The sequence below is a fragment of the Myxocyprinus asiaticus genome, chromosome 26, assembly GCF_019703515.2.
Source record: "Myxocyprinus asiaticus isolate MX2 ecotype Aquarium Trade chromosome 26, UBuf_Myxa_2, whole genome shotgun sequence".
In the NCBI taxonomy this organism is placed as follows: domain Eukaryota; kingdom Metazoa; phylum Chordata; class Actinopteri; order Cypriniformes; family Catostomidae; genus Myxocyprinus; species Myxocyprinus asiaticus.
The window spans coordinates 38,167,060-38,189,283 of NC_059369.1; the positions used below are offsets into that span (position 1 = coordinate 38,167,060).

The 22,224-nt window shown below is 38.9% G+C and overlaps 1 protein-coding gene across 4 annotated transcripts in view; it reads right to left on the minus strand.

Moving 5' to 3' along the window:
• Positions 1-5,039: 5,039 nt before the first annotated feature.
• The window catches only part of LOC127416592 (protein mono-ADP-ribosyltransferase PARP6), a 31,114-nt gene continuing 13,929 nt past the window's right edge, over positions 5,040-22,224 (minus strand). The window contains exons 9-23 of one of the 4 annotated variants that reach the window (XM_051656019.1): positions 21,373-21,523; positions 20,565-20,618; positions 19,458-19,553; positions 19,005-19,097; positions 18,778-18,903; positions 18,142-18,207; positions 17,551-17,618; positions 17,023-17,071; positions 16,807-16,919; positions 14,657-14,729; positions 12,441-12,510; positions 11,449-11,528; positions 11,233-11,296; positions 8,226-8,310; positions 5,040-7,877 (exon numbers count right to left, since the gene is read on the minus strand). In XM_051656019.1, the coding sequence (XP_051511979.1) occupies positions 7,775-7,877; positions 8,226-8,310; positions 11,233-11,296; positions 11,449-11,528; positions 12,441-12,510; positions 14,657-14,729; positions 16,807-16,919; positions 17,023-17,071; positions 17,551-17,618; positions 18,142-18,207; positions 18,778-18,903; positions 19,005-19,097; positions 19,458-19,553; positions 20,565-20,618; positions 21,373-21,523 (1,291 nt within the window). In that variant the 3' untranslated portion in view covers positions 5,040-7,774. Of the gene's footprint in view, positions 7,878-8,225; positions 8,311-11,232; positions 11,297-11,448; positions 11,529-12,440; positions 12,511-14,656; positions 14,730-16,806; positions 16,920-17,022; positions 17,072-17,550; positions 17,619-18,141; positions 18,208-18,777; positions 18,904-19,004; positions 19,098-19,457; positions 19,554-20,564; positions 20,697-21,372; positions 21,524-22,224 lie in introns of those variants that run through there. The other 3 variants (XM_051656018.1, XM_051656017.1, XR_007893149.1) reach the window with 3 other exon arrangements.

Here is a 22,224-nt window from a genome sequence, read left to right on the forward strand (position 1 = left end):
AAGCTTTAAACTAAGTTTCGCTGAACAGGATAATTCCCTATTAAGGATTAACTAATTAGCATTACAATGAAGCCATTTGAAAGAGTATTGACCTGTAAAAAAGCCTTTCATAATAAACAGCCTAATAACAGAAACATAGCTCTCTAGAGTTGAGATTATAATGTCACAACACACAAATACTTCAAAACGTGATCGTGTATGTTGGATGTTAAAGTCAACATGAAACAACATTCGCAACCTATTTTACTTCCGTATTGTGATGCATTTCCAAATGTAAAAGACAAGGGCGGATCAACAGGGGTGGCAACTGCCACCCAAAGAAAAAGCATTGCCACCCCATCTGCCACCCCAGCATTTGGTATCCCAATGTATAAAAATAAGTAGAAGTACAATACAGTTGTGTAAGAGTTTATTTATGTCGAACTGTCTCGACTCTAACCGAACACATTAATGATTACAGCGGTCCTTGACTAACGTTGCTGATTGCATGATTGATTACAGCAGCGGCCAATCACATGTTTGGCTGCTGGAGCACATACACAGTGATTCTGCATCTGCAAGTCAGCTTATTATTAGCGACTTTGGGCTAGTTTTTTAATTGCTTATGAATATGGGTTCTCGTGGGTTTCTGTTTGTTATTTTATGTAATTTCTTTTTTCTTTGGGGGGGGGGGGGGGGGGGATTATTTTCAGATTAGTCAAGAGTTTTGGGGGGCTTCCAACACACTCACCCCATGCAGCTTTCAGCACTTGCGGTCTCGAGTATACCGCACAGGCTAATTCACGTTCTTCATCTGAAACTGGATGTGAGTGCACTGCCACAAAGGAAACACTGTTCAATTTTCCTCCACCATGATAATATTGATAACATAGACCGATACATAAAAAATAGACATGGTTTCCAAGTCTTCACTGAATGATTATTTGATGGGTCAAAGTCATAGGTCAAAGCTGACCTATAACTACAATTATCTGTGCAGTTTATTTTTATTTAGGCCTTACTTTGTGTTGTTCGCTTTCAGATGGTTTATTGCAATGGTGATGTAGGACTTTATTAGCTCGGATAATATGGTCTGCGCATGTACTCTTCATCCATGGGTACATCAAGCTTTACCAAATCAAAACAATCAAAAAAGTTTTACTCCTAAAGAAATTAATTGTAATTTTGAAACATGTATAAAATCATGACCACTCACATGAGATGAGGACTCTAGTCATATCAGTAACCTTATAAAAGCTGTTTTATTCTACATGTGGGAGGGGTGCCCACATGGGGGGCTGCAATTTTAGAATCACATGACCAGCTGAATACTACTCGCTTAATTAATCTCAGTAACCATCATGTTATTGGACACTTTCTTTCTTGGATTAAATAAATCATGGCTATTTATAAATAGTGAAATGCTACAATGGTATATTTACCTAAAATTTACGTGAACATGACAACATTTTTGCAATTCAAAATTACATGCTGTATAACATGTTTAGCTGCAGGTTTCCAGTGAAATGTCCAGCTGGGGGCGCTAAAAGCGAGTAAAATGGTGTCGTATTCAGATGAGGTTTTAAGGTGAATTTTAGTTGGATGTTTTTAAAACATACCTCCCTATTGTAAAACTTTTGTCTGAACTGTTACCTTCAAAAGTCTTTGCCAATAAACCAGAAGTGTTATTATTCAGGTAGGAACAGTTTTACTCGTTATGCAAGACACTAGCCAAACGGTTGCTCCACCATGACCATAGTGGCCTGAAAGAGATATTTGACAATAGAAGACAGTTTACTGTAATGCCTGCAATAGCAGCAATGCTGAGAATTGCATTCTGTCACATTTCAGAATTCTAATGCATGAAATTAAACCTAAACAGCTAGAGGCAATCATGATCACACATACTTACACAGAGTGCCTTAATCTGTGTAAGAAGAGAAGCAACATCAAAACAGAGAAAGAGGGAGAGAGAGCACAAGAGAAGAGGTGAGAATACAGAGCATTAATGCTGGTGACAGGTGTAGCAGTGCAGGTATGTCCTTCTGTCAGAGTTTGAGTGTTCAGGACAGTGTGAGCAGTTTGTGATGAGCACAGAGGGGGCTTGTGGCCAGTGTGTTGTGCTGGCAGGCAAGAGGAGAGAGGGTGGGCAGCTTTGAAGAAGCTAGAGTAGGAGGGGAGGGCTGGGAACATCTCTGTTGGTACAGAGCGACACACACGCACGCACGCACACGCGCACATGCACACACACACACACGTTCATAGGCTGCATCAAAGCCTGACAGAAATGTCAGGGGAGCATCCCAGAATGCCACAGGAGACACAAACATTCATTTATTTGTTTTAATTCATAAATTGCAACATTCTTAGTTTAGTCTGCACTTTATTTTATACCATTAATATTGTATTTTATTTGTCAGTATCACTTGTGTATTTGCAATATTATTATTTTACTTGCCAATTTCTGATTGTACATACACAGCTACTGTATGCTGCAACTCTTTTGCAATACCTATGTACAAGAGCGTAGCCAGGAAATTACTTTTGGGTGGGCCTCAATAAAAATGAATGGGCCATGTTTTCACCCCAAAAAAGAATTGTAATCAGATTTTCCTTAACAATAGAGAAGTGGCATATTCAAACTGTTCTTTCACACTTTCAGAAATCAGAATTTATGCATTTTTTAAACTATTTTATAAATATATATTTGAAAACAAAAAATAATCTCTTCTGAATACGGTCCCCTTCAGTTGTTGATTGAACAAACACAAAGTCCTGCAACCAACTCACACCATTGGCTGAGTCAATGTTGTTGTGTCGGGCTGGATGGGTCACTCAAAACAAATAGAGGAATTTTCATAGCGCCACAGAAACACATTGTTGACACTTCTCAAGAAAATTTACTTACAAATGGCTTACAGTTTTCTCTGCATATTAAGCTAGGATAAGAGAAAGTACTTGAACACAGTAAAAGTTACACACTTCAGCTTTAAGTATTACTTTGTACTTTAGCACATAAATCATCCCACATCATTTTCACCTGGCAGGTGAATAAATGGCCAAAAAAAAAAAAGGAAAATTTTAATAATCCAATAGACTTTCATTAAAGGAAGAACCCAAGCCATATCTATAGAGACCAGAATATTACAGAGACTTTAGGGTGAATTTAGAATTTTGCACAGCCAAGCAACACTCACATTTTCTTATGGAAAAAAATAAAATAAAAATAAATAATATATATATATATATATAATATTTAATCAGACAATGTAAATATCTAATTGTCTCCATCGTGTTGATGTCTTTCCAAATCCTCAGATTCTTCTAGTGATGGATGACGTGATAAATACGTGTGTGTTTGTGTGTTGTCTGATGCTGGCACTGCCAATCCCTCTGTGCCATGCTGAGTGCCAGCTCAGATGTCTTCACCTGCTGCCCGCTGAAGCTTTCAAAAAAAATTTTTTTTTCTAAAGTAATCTGCAGCACACACACACAAACACACACACACCTTTAGAGAGGACCTCTCATCGACATAATAGTTTTCATAATAAGATAATGATATGTACTATATCCTACTCCTTAAGATAATCTTAACTATGAGCAATAGTAATATTAATAGTGATGCTTGTCTTATTAACAAACTAATAAATGCTTGTCTTATTAACTTTTAATAAATAAATGAGAAATAATAGGGATGGATGGATAAGTAACCAAAAGGAAGTGAGAGGCAGCAGAGAATGTGTTTGCGCTGTGTGTTAGTTTTGTGGAGTGGAAATAACAGGGAATTAGAATCGTCTCTTAGGACGACGGAATTAATCCGAAACGTATTAAAGAAAAGACACAATTAAGAGGCTTCCACACCGCACATCTGCCTCCACTGAGACACACTGCTGAACCAAAACCAAGAAAGAAGACACAAAGGATGGCAGAAACTGATTAAGTTAGGAATAAATGAATAAAAAAGAAATTAATAATATGAGCAAAAAGACAAAGAGGTGGGTGGGTCCCTCATCTGCTCTCTGGTGCCACCAACTGTCCTCCTGATAAACATCACATGTGTGGTCATTACTGAACATCTTTCCTGAGACATGCAGAAGACAGAATTAGTTGTGTTTGTTAAGGCATCTTCACTATTAAAGGGATAGTTCACTGAAAATTCTCTCATCATTTACTCACCCTAATGCTGTCTTAGATGTGTATGGCTTCCTTTCTTCTGCAGAACACTAACAAAGGTTTTAGAGGCTATTTCTTATCTCCGTAGGTCCATACAATGCAAGTGAATGGTGAACAACACTTTGAAAAAGCACATAAAGGCAGCATAAAATTAATCCACATAACTTCAGTGGTTTAATCCCATATCTTCAGAAGTGATCCAATTGGTTTTGGGTGAGAACAGACCAAAATGTAACTCCTTTTTCACTGTACATTTTGCTGTTGCAGTCTCTAGGTACGATCATGATTTCAAGCTTGATTACACTTCCTAGTGTTTACCGTATGCCTAGAGCGCTAGATGGCACTAGGAAGTGTAATCCAGCTTGAAATCATGATCACCAAGGAGACTGCTGATGTCAAGAATTATAGTAAAATAAGAGTTACATTTTGGTCTGTTCTCACCTAAAACCAATTGGATCGCTTCAGAAGACATGCAATAAACCACTGGAGTCGTATGTATTACTTTTATGTTCCCTCTATATGCCTTTTGGAGTTTCAAAATTTTGGTCACCATTCACTTGCAAAAATCGAATTAATGTTCAGCAGAAGACAGAAAGTCATACACATCTGAGATGGCATGAGAGTGAGTAAATGATGAGAAAATGTTCATTTTTGGGTGAAATATTCCTTTATATTGCTCATAACTAAGGTTATTGATTTGAACAAACCCCTAGCCTTAAGTTTTAAACTTCAGCACAGAACTTGACCTGCACCGTGTGTGCTACATGAATGATAACTTAAATAATGCAGCTTGTTAAGGAAAGATTTGCTATTACTTTACTCTTCGGAGCAGACCGTTACTAGGATAAGATCTTTAAGGTGGGCTTGGTTGTTTTGCCATCCGACCGGGATAGGGGCGTCAAAAGTTTCTGGGGGGCGGATTTCATTATTAAGTCTGTGTTTACTCCACAAGACACTACCAGAGAAAGAAAGATTGAGAGAAGAGAAAAAAAAATACAGGAGATGAGAAAATGAAGGACACAGCCCCTTCTAACCCTGCACCCTCTTATCAGGATACCTTTTATTGCTGAAACAAAATGTGTGTGAGAAACGAGACAGTTGGAGGAGGAGGTTTGTAGCTCCTGAGTTCCCTCTAGTGGAGGAGAGCTGCTGTGCGGGTGATCAGGGCTGGACATGTACCGGGGAACAGCAGGATTTGATTTATAGTGTATTTTCTTATGAGAACCTCATTTGAATGAATGAATGGCTCCTCAAACTTCAAGTGCTGATGAAATTGATAAAATTCAGAGAAATTAAACTACAATTGTGCAAAATCTCTTTATTCATTAGTTTCGGCCCAATTCCACCTTTATACCGCAGTGCATTCAGCATAACCAAAGAACAGTAAATCAGAAAGTTCATCCCAGACCGGCTAAAAACATTCCACCGGTACAATTACTCCATTCCCATTGTTGTTATTACAGGTCAATCTACACCTCCAACACACAGCCTCCAAACCTGATTTCATAAAAAGAATCAACATTCCTGACCGTTTCACGCCTTTGTTTGCCAGTCTAACAAAGCCAAGGGCATGTCGAAGAGAAGGTGCATTAGAGAGAATCAGACATCAGCACGACATCCGAAAATAAACTCTACAAAATAATGTACAACTTAGAGAGACACACTGAGAGACTTTCACGTGTTTACCAAAAGTCAGAGAGAACAAACAGAATAAAGTCAACACAGAGAAGTCTACTGCAGAGAAAAGGAGGTAAGCTTTTGTGGAAATTATCAACACGTATTCAGGAATGTCCAAGAATTGAGAGCAGAAATACATCTCAGACATTTTATACAAGCTTTTCAGAACGTCCCAAAGGAATAAATGGACCCTTTTCACATTTCCAGTTTTAAAGAGTGGAAGTAAACTATAGTGGGTGAATGGGAGACCACAGTAAATATCATTTTTGTGTTCCCATTTGGTCCAACAGCAAGAAAAAAAATTTCCGTGACTTTCCAAAAGAGAAAGTTCCGTGATAAATCACGGCAAGCGTTTGTACGCAAGCGGAGTTCAGTGAGCTGAGAAACAAAAGTCAGGAAATTGATTTCGGCAAAAAACTCAGAGATAAATACATCTGGGATATTAATATATGTCATCACTCAGTAAGAGCAGCCGAGCAGTGATATGAAGATTGCGCTTTACAAACATAATAAAAACGCACAAAGATCCATCATTTACACTCCAGTGACAAAAAACTGCATAAACATTTTTAAATGACTTTCTTTAACGTGTTTAAATATTTTTAGCGCGAGAAACAAATTGAACAGATTGAATTTGATATGAAGAGAGTTTTAAAGGAAACAAGAGATAGGGGCAAATTCCCTAAATAGTTGCGGCACATTTTCGGCACACAAACCACAATCCAGTTTAACCAGGCACTCTGATATAGCACTGTGCCGTATTTAAAATATGTCTTTATCATTCTTTACAGGATAAACAAGTCTCCTTCCTATGCAAATTGGGCTTATTAAAGAATGCACCTTGTTGGGGGCCTGGGTAGCTCAGCGAGTAAAGACGCTGACTACCACGCCTGGAGTCACGAGTTTGAATCCAGGGCTTGCTGAGTGACTCCAGCCAGGTCTCCTAAGCAACCATATTGGCCCAGTTGCTAGGGAGGGTAGAGTCACATGGGGTAACCTCCTCATGATCACCATAATGTGGTTCTCGCTCTAAGTGGGTCACGTGGTGAGTTGTGCATGTATGCCGCTGAGAATAGAGTGAAGCATCCACACGCACTATGTCTCCGCGGTGACGCAGTCAACAAGCCACGTGATAAGATGCACGGATTGACGGTCTCAGATGCGGAGGCAACTGAGAGTCGTCCTCCGCCACCCGGACTGATGCAAATCACTACTCCACCATGAGGACTTAGAGCGCATTGGGAATTGGGCACTCCAAATTGGGGAGAAAAAGGGGAGAAAAAAAAGAAAAAAGAATGCATGTGCAAATAAACGGCGCTATCAGCAGGCGCAATTCAATATAGTAATTTCCCCCCTTTGTGCAAGAAATGGTTTGTCAAACAGATGCATTTGATATAAAAAGAGTTTAAAAAGTAAATGAGAGAATTTGACAGATGTAACTTGCTTGAGCAAGTTCAAAACAGTTTCAATAGACAACTGCTCCCTCCAATCAAGCATTTGTCTTGTTTTGACTGACAGCAGCTTGGCAGGTAGTCACAGAGATGTCACAAAGAGATGTGGGAGGGGCTTTTTGCACTGTTATTGGCTTTCAGAATCTGTCACATCAACACTGGGAACTCTGGGAAAGCAGCAATTCTTTGAAGTGAGCAGATAAAAGCTTCTACGTATGTCCCTGCAGTTTCTTAAATCTAATTTCCTGTTGAGAGAGAAACAGGCGGTTGTACATCCGTCCCACAAAGGAAAACCACACTGGAGGAAACGCATGTCCCACACTCCCTACAAAAGACAGGATAACAGAAAGTATAGATGGAGTAGAGTAGAGTAAAGAGGGCAGGCAGGAGAGATGCTGGGCTCCTCTGTGTTTCCACCCTTGAGTGAGTTTGGAGCCCAGGAATGTGTCTGTCTCGGCTTTGAAAATCCAAGCAGTGTCCGAGGGAAACCTCATTCAGCTGGAGTAGATTTGTGTGCCAATCACCCGCATGATTTCCTTCTGTATCTTGGGCTCCTGTGTGTTAATATTAGCATCTCCTACCTGACCATCCTCATACCTGACAGAGACAGAGAGAAAGTGATTAAAAATCATCAAGTCATGAGAAAGAATTATACATACATCTTTATCAATACTTAAAAGTGATTATACACTTGTACAAGCATCACGGTAGACATGAAAATAAGTGCATGCTTTTTATGCTCTTTTTTCATAGTGCAGAGCATTGACAGTGCAAAGTGGCACAAACAGAGAACACAAAACAAAGACTGTTCTCTCCATCACAAAGCAATTTTGCTGTCTGTGTGGACAGAATATTTACTTGACACTGGAATCATCACATCACGCCTGATTTGGAAACAGTGGTATATTTATTAGTCTTCACATGTGAAAACACACAGATACTCACACAAAAAAGAAGCGTGTGCAGACGTGATCAGACACCGGACACACCCAGATATTTCCATGTTTCTGTAGGTCTTTAGATGTTATTACTGTGAGGAGAGAAGGCAAAATAAAAACCAAGAGCAGTATTCACACAGATCATCTCATTACATGTCCAAGCCTCAGAGAGCACGACCTCAGTCCGTTCACTGACTGTCTGATGTACAGTATATTACACACAAAAATAACAAGAGATTATTGGAATTGGCATTTCCAATCTGATTGGCTGGCTGTTACTCACAAGCAAGCAACTAGCAAGTTTGATATACACAAGCACACTATATTGTATATTCCACTTTGTTTTCTGAGTAAAGTTTAGTACTTTTGGATGGACAAAACTTCTAATTACAAGGTCACACACACAGGTTTCACTTATTTCTTCAGTGGATTCTCTACAGCCAGTTGTGGACCACCACTGCAACAGCATTAACTGTGAGGTTTTTTTCCAAATCAGTCTATAGATACAGTCGGCAACACGTCGGGGGCATTGTTTAGTGTGGGGGAAAGCAAAGCCTTATTACCATAGTTACTCATACATTCCTATGAGGAAAAGGGGGAGAAATATCTGAGAACTTTGGCCATTTTAACAATGAAAAATATGACGAAAAGCTGTTGTGTAGTTTTTTGCACTGCAAACAATGCCAATTTTGTTGCCCGCCAACTGACAAAAATAGAAGTCTAAAGAAAAGCACTGCGGCTGCAGTCGACCAAATGCCGGATACATGCTTTAATGTATTTGGGACACATCGGAGCGGATTCAAGACTAAATCAATCATCATCTCATCACAACAGCGGTTCCAGCAGAGAATTAATGACGAGTTAACACCAGAAAACAAGATACATGAGAAAATTGTCATAATCGGAGTGGAGTGCTGCTTATTGTTTTTCATGCTTCAATCAATCAAACATTTCTAAGGTGATGTATTTCTTGGTAAATTCAGTTTGGCAAAGTGTTTAGTAAATGGGGTTTCTGGTAAAGTTGCTGTGAAATGTGAAATTTGAGCTATTTTATGTGTACAGTAATTTCATCAATCATATTAAAAGGTATAAATAAAAAAATGTTAAGATACCAATCGAATGACAACCGTAACAGTCATAAATGTAAACTTCTGTCTTGGGGTGGTCTGACACTGCTTAGAAACTACTTTATGGCTCAACAGCTTGCAGCTGCAGTGCTTTTCTTTAGACTTATATTTCTGTCATTTGGTGGGCAATAAAAAAATCAGTTTCAGGTTTTTGGCATTGTTTGAAGTGCAAAACACTACACAACAGCTTTTCGTCATATTTTTCGTTGTTAAAATAGCCAAATATATCGGATATTTCTCCCCTTTGTCCTCATAGGAATGTATGAGTATATATAGCCCGGTGCACACTGTACGATTTTGGCCACGATTCTGCCATCTGAGACAAATTTCGGGAATCCTAAAGGATTTCTGTCATCATAGGGCAAAATCGGCAATCTTGCGGTTAGTGTGACATGCTCACTGACGGCCGATTAGTAGCCTTTGCGATGATCTTTAGCCTCCGACGAAGTTCTGTCAGTGTCAGAAATTTAGCATCGCATTCGTATAGTGTGACTGCTATTACGACGGCCAGATGAGATAGTCTGCTCCTCTCTCGCTCTCCAAATCACTGTTTTTGGAGAAACCCCACTGAGCTCCTTGGAAAGAAACCTGCTCCGTGTCTGCACCATAGCAACATTTGTGCCCAGTTATCAATAAGCAGAAAAAACTTGGAGAAAAGTGGAACACTTCAGCAATATGAAAGCATTATTCCCCAAATTAAATACAGTGTTTACAAAATGAAAATAAATAAATTGCCTTTTTTCTTCACATTTATCATGCATTTTCTTTACAACTTTATTTTAATTACTATTTTACTTTTAATAAATTTACTTTAAGCATCTGTAAACTTCTAGTTAAGATTCACACCACTCCATTTTCATAAAAAAAAAAAAATAAATGTATAATTTATATTAAGTATTTATGGGACATTTTAATCCAAATCAGCAAATACAATTGGATACAATTATAGTAAACTATGTCATGTTTGTGCATTATCCATAGGGAATTTGCAAGCTTGATATATTATTAGCCTACATTAAATTTTGCGTGGCCTATAGGTTACTAATCTAAAAGACGTACTACAACCCACCTTTTTTGCTTTCTCTATGTGAACGCAGAACTTTCAGGCCATTTTTTGGACCACAAGTCTTCTTTTTCCCACAATGAATCTTTGCTTGTGGTAGCTAATTATTACTGTAGGCTACCTCCCCCACTGGCGTTCAATCTCAACATCTGAAATTTTGTGTATTTTTGATCAAGATGTCTTTTTAAAGGCCTATTTGACAGGTGATGTTGTGGTATTGGAGCAACGGAAATGCTGATGCCCTGACTTTCAGAAAGAAAGAAAAAAAAAAAAAAAAACGCTCCTCCCGGCAAATCTCGCCATTTCGCTTCTATTCATTATTAATGATCTATATACTTCTATTATATTAATGATCATGTTCACTGATCGGGACGATTGGACCACCAATGTGTATCGTACAGTCTGACATAATGTCGTACAGTGTGCCATGGCGATCTCAATGTGTTCATATCGTTAACAGTCTGACAAGTAACAATCTTAAAGGACTGTAAAAATCCTACAGATTATAACCGGTTTATGGTAATGGCACTTAGCTTTGCTTGCCCCCACGAGTGGGTGGGGCCTCCTTGCTGACTGTATCTATTATGGTTCCATTGATGTCATAGCAAGTAAAGCTTTTTAACCGTATTTGATTGTTTTACATGTCAGTCAAGCGATCCGTTTCTGTCCAAGTAGGCAGTTCTTGGCTGGAATAAGCTGCCGATACTCAAAAGGTTTCATAACACATGATCCCCTGATCTTAATAAAACAGCAGGAATGAGACTACAAATCTAAACATGCAGACATCACTAGAACTTGTTTTTGAGAGGTCAGAAGTGTTTTACCTTCACAAAGAGCAATGCAGTTTAAATTTCTGCTCTGGAGGAATCGTGACTGTATCGGACGACTCTGTTAAATGACAAAATACACAAATTGTGTGTTCTTTTTTTTTATTTTTTTATTTTTTTATTTTTTTATTCTTTTGAAACACAGAACACAGGAACAGTCAACACTAGCATAAGTGTGATATCACTGCAGAGTGTTATATTCAAGTGTTGTACCTGTGGCATAGTGTTCATTCGATTATATCGCTGGACTAGTTCATCTTTTGTGGGCATGCGATGTTGCCCCTTCCCCATTCCTTAACACACACACATACACACACACACAGAAGATTAATCAAGAAAATTATTGCTTTGCAGCGTAGAAAATGGATAACAGTTTATACAGAAATGTCATATCATAAATTCAGGAAGAATGTATTAAATATGTTGAATATCCATGCACAACAAAACATTAATAAGATACGGAAAAACGGAAAACAATAAGAGAGAAAGAGAGCGATTGAGATGTGATTATCACACAGAAAGACAGATGTCCTGATGAATCCACAGCAATAACAGGAATTTTATCAACCGCAATCCAATCGAACAGTGAATAACACTTTCACTGACGACTGCTTGCAACACTTCCCTTAGAATGGAACACATAGACAATAAATTACTGCCAACTAAAGCCTTTACCAGCCAACAAGCACTGGGCCGCTGCATCTACGAGCACTTATGGAGTCAATTCAGGATGGACTTCAAAGACAATTAATCATTATTCTTTCTTTCAGTTCAATCAATATCATTTAGATTTAAACATTTTCTACTCAGTTTAATTAATTTATACATGACTTGTAATGGACATAGCTAGTTAATATTGGCTGTATAGGGAACTGGCTCCCCCAGCTGAGCCATGTTTCTCCCAAGGATTTTTTCTTTTCTTTTTTTCACAAACTAACATCTAGTGGAGTTTGTCTTTCCACCAAATTAACATCTTTTTAGAGTTTTTCATTTCTTGCCACAGTCGCCTTTGGCTTGCTCACTGGGGGCCTAAAGACAACAAATTTAAAAGCATGACATTCAATAATGCTTTTTTAATGATGACTAAGACATTTAAGACATTACAACATTATTTTTTGTAAAGCTTCTTTGAAATGATGTGTATTGTGAAAAGCGCACTACAAATAAAAATGACTTGACTTGAATGATGCAGGTTTGGATCGTACCCGAGTATCCAAAGGAAATGCTGGATATAGGGCTCAGATAGATGCCCTTCCCATACGCTGCTCCATGCAGCTTAGATGAAAAATAAGAACAGGAGAGAGTTACATGATGCATACTTCCCATGAAAGAGAAAAGATGCAAACATGCGGCAACTGTCTCAACAAATTTGCATTTGACTCACACTGCAGATGAGGAGTGTTTCAAAGAATCAGACAAACACAACAAATCCAAGTGCACACCAGAACAAGACAGCAGGCCCACATAAAACTCTGATATCTGATGTAACACATTCAATAATGCTGAACTGGCCAATTATCATCAAAGCATCATGGGTGATGGAAAGCATGAGGAAGTTACGAGTGAAACCGGAAGATCTGCTCAGAGGACAGAAGATGAGCACTCAGGCACAAGACGATGGAATGGAGTAAAAGTGATTTCCAATGAAGGCAACGATACATGAACATGAAATATAAACCATTATGAACATTTGAGGGTGTGTGAATCCACATGACCGCACAGTGAGAGTTTATAGCTACAGTATAAGAATGGATGTCAAGGAGGACAGAAAATGACGGACACTGACGTCAACAAGCACCAAATGAGAGGTGATGTAAAGTATAGTGAAGGATGGACAGATTTGATATATGAAACATGATTTGTGGATTGGAAAACTTCATCTTGGCCAGCAGGAACTCCATCAAACACTACATTCATACGGGTTGCAAAGTGTATATTCAGGTAGGAAAGAAACAGCGCAGAACCAAATTGATCTTGGTTATGTTTCATTCCTGCAGTATTTACAGTATTTCCTGTATGTATGGAATACATGGATGACGTATTTTGTTTGCCAAAATGTGTAGTATACAACCAGAGTACACTCTGAAGGGTTCAGTATCCTACAATGCAATGTGCTCGACCTGAACTTCCATTTCCAGTGTGATGAATGAACCAGGAGAAAAAAAAATGTTTTATTTGTAATTTTTTTTCCCCTTTTTCTCCCAATTTGGAATGCCCAATTCCCTATGTGCTTTTTTTTTTTTAAAGTCCTTCGTGGTCGCGTAGTGATTCGCCTCAGTCCGGGTGGTGGAGGACGATTCCCAGTTGCCTCCGTGTCTGAGACCATCAACCCACGCATCTTATCACGTGGCTTGTTGAGCGCATTGCCACGGAGACATAGCGCGTGTGGAGGCTTCACTCCATCCACCTCGGCAACCACATTCAACTCACCACGCGCCCCACCGAGAACGAACCACATTATAGCGACCACGAGGAGGTTACCCCATGTGACTTTACCCTCCCTAGCAACCGGGCCAATTTGGTTGCTCAGGAGAACTGGCTGGAGTCACTCAGCATGCAGAAGTAATTTTTAACATCTCCTCCTTGACTCATTACTTTGCACAAAATTTGATTAAAAATGCAATTTAATAGGGGCATTGACACTGACTACCACCCCTGGAGTCGCGAGTCCGAATCCAGGGCATGCTGAGTGACTCCAGCCAGGTCTCCTAAGCAACCAAATTGTCCCGGTTGCTAGGGAGGGTAGAGTCACATGGGGTAACCTCCTCATGGTCGCGATTAGTGGTTCTTGCTCTCAATGGGGCGCGTGGTAAGTTGTGCGTGGATCACAGAGAGTAGCATGAGCCTCCACATGCTGTGAGTCTCCACGGTGTCATGCCCAACGAGCCACGTGATAAGATGCGCGGATTGACTGTCTCAGAAGCGGAGGCAACTGAGACTTGTCCTCCACCACCCAGACAGAGGTGAGTAACCACGCCACCACAAGGACCTAATAAGTAGTGGGAATTGGGCATTCCAAATTGGGGATACAATTTTTTTTTTTAATGCAATTTAATTGTAAACAATGCATATTGTTTTGCATCCTACTTTTAAGACATAGTATGTAGTAAACAGTATATACTGTGCAGTATGCACTAAGCAGTACGCTAGAACTCTGAGTAACACCTTAGCCTCAGCCAACCACATATCATCTGTCCATTTAGACAGGAAGTAGAATACTGTTGGCTGCTGTCAGAACAGGAAATGAGTTCAACTAACACTAGTCATGAATGATACTGAAAAGACTTCAGAATGAGGGAATTAGGCATCCATTCCTTTCATGTGTTGATCATGTGGACAGGCCACACTGTACAGTCTGAAAACATGTGCTGTCCAATGAGGATATGCTTCTGAGGTCAGCTGACTGATGTCATTTACACACCTGTAGTTTGGTATAAGAGGCATTGACAAGTCCATTTCTCAGAACAGAGTGCCAGTTCTCAATATGGGAACCACTAGAGACAGACAGAGAGAAAGAGACAGCACTAAGTAAAGGTTAGGATGTTGAATATGTTGTTAATTTTGCCTGGTGGATGACAAAATGGGCAAAAATCCCATAGACCTTTGAGACCAGAATAATATAAAGACTTGGGGGTGGGTTCTTTTGACTTGGGCCGGTAAGTAACGCCTAAGAATACACATTCATCATGATTGTGAGTTTAGCATGAGCAAGCACCACTCACATTTTCTTAGTTTCATATAAGTGACAAGAAAACCTGATGACCTGTACAGTATGATGCAATGTTGGGAGAGGAACAGCACAAAAAATCTGGCAGGTGTATTTTTTTTACACAGATGTCAGGAGATATTTTTGCTGCTTGAAAGGAGCAGAGTTATGTTTGTCTTTGTTGGCTATTTTTCGAATATTTTTTATTTGTTGTAAGGCCTAAAAGTTGAACTGTCTGCATAAAAATACCACAGAAAGCGCAAAAATAGCACAAAAAGCCAGTAGTGTCGTGTAGGACAATGCTGAAATTTGGTACAAATTTATATATAAAAATATATCCAATAAGAAACTGTTGTTAGGAATGTCATAAAATTTCCATATGTTCACAGTCAGTTGGCCTTCCGTTTACTGTAGTCTGACACGTAAAAGCTTTGAGAGACCAAAAGGGGGTGATCTAACATTTACTGAAGCCAGTCGCACACCGGATAAGAAGCAATGCGTTACGGGTAGGACAAGGCCACTGTCACACAGGATTGGTCGATGTGGTGCAAGTGGCAGTCCAAAGCTGTGAATCTAGTCACCATACACACAAAAGTTATGTACTTCTTCAAGGTTAGTGTATGGAACTGGTGTAACTGTGCAAACTGAACAATTAGAAATGTCGATTTTTATTATGCATTTTAGGTTTCATTCAAGCAGTCAAACCACATAAATACAAACTTGAAACTGGAAATACATTGTGTAGGCTACATGAAAGATACATACACACAATATATCATCAAGTGATGGCTAGAGTAAATAATCTGTCTTTTGATAAAGATTTGGGTCAAATTTAATGGAAAACTGTGCAAGTTGCACACACTGGCACTGCAGAACTTTGCCTCCTGAGTCATAACTGGGTGCAGCCGACAAATGGCAAGCGGTGGTGGCGGTGTGTGTACCTCCATAGAAAATAATTGTTTCTAATTATAGAATGCACCATGTCGTCACCCAGACATGTCCGGTGTGCGGCCCCATTTATGTTACCCTGCCACTCACACTTTTTGTTGAGGAAAATGTTTAAAGAGACAAAGACTATTGTGCAACGAGTAGCCCTATTTATATCTGAAAAAACTGCACCTATATATATCATATATTATCATAGGGAAAATCTTCTGATTTTTGATGCATGAAAAAGGCATCGATCCCAAGCCTAACTGTTATTATTGCTAATCCTCTTGTTGTTAAGTCATTACTAATCATTACGCTCAAAAACACATTTCATACCAGTCTAGCCAATGACCTGATTAAAAACTTGAAAATCAGAGGCCAAACACTAAAAACAAAACTTTTGTACTTGTAAATCAGACACAGCCTATGAACACCCTATGGATCCCAAAAAGCATTGAATGAACTTTAGTAGTAGTCAACCAATATGGGTTTTTCAATGGCCGATGCCAACAATATCTACACAGCAGGTTGAACGATGGCCAATATAATGCATATATATACAGTATACTGCATATAGAGTATTATACAATTTAATGACAGCATATGATACTTGCACAAAATTTTACGTATTTTAAGCCAGTTATACAGCCTGGCCATTTTATTTGAGTCTATCAAAAATCTTTAACACAATGATGTAAAGGAAGAAAAGCTGGTCGTTGTTTTTAATGTGTACACTCCATGTTCACTCCAAGTTATGTGATGTGACAATCTAAAACACTTCATTATAAATCAACATTTCGCAGTCGTTAACTATAAGGAGTGTTCTAGTTTGTCATGTCGCTCGCTTGCAGTGCATACGGGGCATAACAGGTCATTGTATCTGACATGATTCTGTGTGATTTTTGCATGTGATTCTGCAGGTGAGCACGACTCACTGAAACGCAAACGTGCTGCCGTAGAGTTTCTTTGCGGTGCGGAATCGAGCTTCTTTCGCTGGCGGACTGCTTAACAGCAGAAACTGATGAGATGTGTGCATGAACTTTAGTTGCTGTAAGCAGAAAACAGATGATTTGAGCAAGCACAATCTGATAAGAGACCATAATCACATTCAATGCAAGTTTGTTCCTGTTTTTAAAAATGGTTCATCTTACCCTACTGAGTGGCAGCTTCACAATATGTGACCTGTTACTGGAAATGATCCTAAGAGAGAGAGAAATACACAAGAAGCAATGTTTTGCAGTGGTTTTACCATGGTTTAGATATGTTGTTGGACATAACACAAAGCTGAGAACCTAATACACAATTAACTGTGGTAAAATAACTGTACTTCACAGCCTCATGTGGCTTATTGCCTGTATAAAATGGTGGCAGCAGTGATTTTATAGAAGACAAAGATGTTCAATAAATAATTATATTTATTAAGAACAATAATCAAATAAAAAATTTATTAAACAGTGTAATGAACAAAGATCATTCGACAAACATAGTGACGTTAACAGTGTGCATTAATACCGCATTCAATTGAAGTGTCACAGGTGTGCATATACAGCTTTGGCTATATATAGCTGTTGTATATACATATGCATACAGCAGTATTTAGGGTGGCTCATCCAACAGATTTTAGAGTCTGATCTATCTGTTTTATAAAGACAGTTTTTTTTAAGTGTTATTTAACCTACCACTGCAGTAATGGATGGGCCAAAGGATCCAATTTATCCATCTGCTTCTTAATCTCCAGATATGAGCCCTGAAACACAAGTAAAGTTATAGGAAAACAGCCTCTGATAAATCATTTATCAGTGTCATTAAATCATTCAATCAATAACAAGAGACACATCTCATCTAATAACACTAAAATCCTGAATATCAATCTAAATAATTAGATTAAGCCTTTATATCTCTTACACATTAAATTGAATCAACATCAGCTGTTGTATGTGTTAATGTATGTGTATAACTTAGCCTAGAATATGATATTAAGACCTATATCAGATGTTTAAAAAAAAACAAAAAAAAAAAACAGAGGAATTCATTACACATTTTGAATTTGGGGGACATTTTTGTCAATTTCATTTGCATTTTTGCCTCAACCCTTGACCCTGGTTTCTGACCCTGATTGCAGGGCTGACTACTATAGTTTCTTTGATAAACATAAAAGCACATAGACTCACTGAAATTCTTTCTAGCATCGTTCCCCGAGAACAAAAAGACAAGAAAAGCAGATAAAGCATGAAATATTAATGAACACATTCTGATTTGTGCTGCTGTACCTGTGTCATCTCTCGAATAGACATCACACTGTCAAGAGCTTTCTGCAAACGCTCATAATTCTTCTTCTATTCAACACAGGATCAGTAGATTAATCACACACACACACACACACACACACACACACACACACACACCACACGCACATTCACACAAGAAAAGAAAGAGGAAGGAGAGATTTGATGCTGGTTAAATTTTTTTAAACTTACAGAAAAAAAGTGTGTTCTTGAACTGTTTTCTTGAACTACAGTTTTGCTAATTCAAAAAAATATCAAATAAAAATAAGATAAATATAGATAAACGTTTGCTTTTATCCCCAATCAGAGAAGAAGACAAGAAAGAAAATGTAATCAAACTTAAATCAAAAGAAAGAGTTTCCAAAACACTTGCAGAACCTAGTCAGCTTTGTAATCAACTGTATCATTCGTTTAAATATCTCATATGTTTTACACCATGAAGGTGTCTTGTTGGGTGGAAGTAAAGACACTTAAAGACATTAAAGACGTTAAGGCATGACTTTGCAGTACAAGCTCTGTTAAGCTGCTTTGAAATTATCTGTATTGTGAAAAGTGCTACACAGATAAAAAATGACTTGGCTTGACACTTGATTTTGAGTAAGACCAAGTAGAGACAATCACCTTCGGGTTGAAGGCGAGAGTTTTGGGGTCACTGGGGTCAACCACAGATGGATACGGCTCAAAGATGATACTTTTACGGGGCGACTCCAGAGCGGCTCGACACATGGCCACCAACAGATCCACAACCTAAAGATAAATCACAAATATCAGCTGAACACACAAATAATTGCAAGAAAAGTGTGTGTGTGTGTGTGTGTGTGTGCGCGCGTGCGTGCGTGCGACCACACCTCAGCACCTGTGGCGACCTCTTCAGCAGCACCTGACATCACGCCCAGTGTGTAGAATGAAAACACACACAGCTCTCTCGTGCACACTGCAGGCTGGAAAGAAAAAAACAAACCAATTGGGAAAGCGAACAGAATAGTATTATTTCAAAATCACAGGCAATCTACAGCCTTATATTTCATAACATAACACAACATAAACCCACTTCGTATTTTGATGCATTTATCTTTTAACTTCAGAGACAATTTTTTATTTATTTATTTTATTTTTTTATCATGCTAAAAATGCAGAATGCTACAGCGTATATGAAATTAACATTCTGGGAAATGTTCCTTTAAGGGAATATTGGGAATTGATGTGACTGTGTCGGCCACGTGTCAGAGCATGGGAGTTCATTGCTCGGCCACAGCACAGACAAACTAAAGCTGTTGTAGAGGAACTGTTGCCACACTCACCTTCAGCATGGATCCGTTCTGAAAGACATGCTGCTCGTCACAAACCACACAGTACTCGTTTAGAGTGGGTATACGCTGCTCAGAGTATTTCATGATCTTACACAGGAGAAAAGAGACAGAAGATAATCAGAGGACACACTATATTGATCTGATCTGTCACAGAGAAGCACAAGGTGAAAGAGGAGCGCCGTGATTCAGAGCAGAAATAAATAAAATATGGCTTATGATGCAAACACAGAGAAAATGGAAACTGCATTAAGCAGAACAAATATTCTATTTTATACCACAGCATTAATTAAATCTTCATTCTTACTGGCTGACACATGTTCATGTGGTTACCGTGGAATGAGCAGAATTCGGTGGTCAATATGTGTGTATGAGCGCTTAACTGTATAACTGACCTGTGTCCCATGCAATCCATTTTCTACATAGCTTGCTAGTTTAATGTCTCGTATGACTCCATACACTCTTTCTTCTCACTTAAATTGTTTATACTCCAATCGATATTTTATGTGCATATTTAATTTGGCAAGAAGTACTGTATATAAGCATGTAATAAGTAGGATAATGTAATCAGCTGATCATTTTCACAAAATAAAGCCCTTCAGGGCCACCTGATAAAATTTTCTGGGTTTATTTAGTGATAATGATAGATAAATAGTTTGTTTAGATGTTCTTGACAAAATCACACAGTTTGATTCCACTAAAAACCAATATGAAAGTTAAAGCGCATTCTTTCCCTAAACAGGTAAAAAATGGCTAGTTAATAGATGAATGAATTATATATATAATAGAAGGATGAATTAAAGACAGAGATGTGTCAAATGACTTTCCTATCCATTAGTACACAACTTATGATCTTTCAGGACCCTGCCTGGGTATTATTAGAAGGCAAACATTGTCTAGATTCTTTTCAATTGGACCTAGAGCTGTAAATTGTTTTTAACTCACTGTAATGTAACCTCATTTAGCTGTAATTAGACTCACTCACACTTCCTCTAAGACACTGTACTCCTCATGCACTGATGTGATGTTTAGATGTACACTGGTGCATCATGAAAAACGATGAACTCATGCATAGAGGTGCGGCCGTCATGTGACGTGTACCTGGACGAGGAAGCCGTACTCCAGCGTGGGGATGTTCTTGCAGTGTCCGCCCGCCTGGGATGAGAAAAACAACTCAATCAGCTGGCGGGTGGTAATCTGCGCAGGGGCCCGGCCCGCCGGCACAGCTACAGTCTGATGGGTTAACGGAGACAAAGTGTTATGGGAAAGGGTGCCAGCCAGCCATGTTAGGCGAGGGGGTGTGTCGAGGGGCAAAGAGGCTGGGGGTGAGGGGTGGCCTTAAGAAAGGTGGTCTTAATTCACCATGGACTCACGCATAATCTGTCAGTCATCGACCAACACACAAAGCAGAGGGGGTTGAAACTCAATGGCTACGTTCACAGCTGCAGAATACAGTCGGTCCTGTTTAGAATGCTAAATATTAGTTTGGTTAAGTCTGGTTTGTTTCGAGAGTGACAACTGCATTCTATTAATTTGTTTAGACACTTTTCTGACATGATGAAAGCAATGGGAGTGTCCCGAAATGCAGTTCAGACTAAGTATTAAATCCTTAAACACACAATACTAAATCTTGATATCTGGTTATCTGTCACTACAGGCATTACTTGTGAGTTGGAGAAGCATAATGACTTTTACCTGTTCAGACAGATAGTATTCAGTCTGCTCCTGTCTGTTGTTGTGTACAGGGCAGTTTGAAAGCTGCAACTGATATTCAATCACAAACACTGATTGTGTGAATGTAGCCTACGTAAGGGACCCAAATGGGCCATTGAGGGGTCACAGGTATGAGGAAGCAGGAAAGAGTGTGTTTTGAAAGGAAAGTGTGCAGTCAGGGTGGACGGTTGCTCACCTGGCTGTTTGGAGGGTAGCTAAACAGCTCCCCCTTTGGGTTCTTCATGGTACAAGAGATGGAGCGGTTCATGAGCCTGGTGACTCTGAGCTCAGGGACACTCAGTTTGCCTTTCAAAATGGTGTCCTGGATCAGAGGGAAACTGGGAGACCTGGAGCCAAGATAGAACCCACAGCCATAGCACTTTTGAGTTTAAGTGGTTCTTAACACAGTACCAAAAGTAACCTGTAATTAATGTAACCTGGTTGCATTTTCTTTTACCTTTGTGTAGTTTTGTTCATGGTTTTCAAGGATGAGGGAATGTCACACAACCTGTCCATGTTGGCATCTGCCTAATTTGCTAGCTACAACCAAGTGACAGATGAATTTGTGCCCAAATACTATAGTGTTTGATTGGCCGCACAGCCTTTGATGTCAACAACAAATGACATGGGAAGCATTTTTTTCCTCCTTTTTAAAAGCTGAAAGGCTTGTTAAATTTTGAAAACCTAAATATGCAGAATTAATTGCATTTCATTATTTGCATTTAGCATAGTTTTAGTTTTGGTATTGCATCAGAAAAGACCCATTTTTAGGTCACAACACACCAGTTGAGAATCACTGATCTAGACTTTTCTAAAGCAGTAATTCTGATCACCGTTTTTCGAAATTAATGACTTGCGAAGCGATTTCAAGTTTGTAAGAGATTCGTGGCAAGGATATGTCTTTCATTACATTATATGCGTCATCTGTTGTAACGTACTGTAAGTGACAGATATTATACATTTTAATAGAGTAAATAAAAAGGCCATTCAAAATATAAACTGGAAATATTTATTTTTTGTGATAACATAAAGAGAGTCTTCTGAGGTT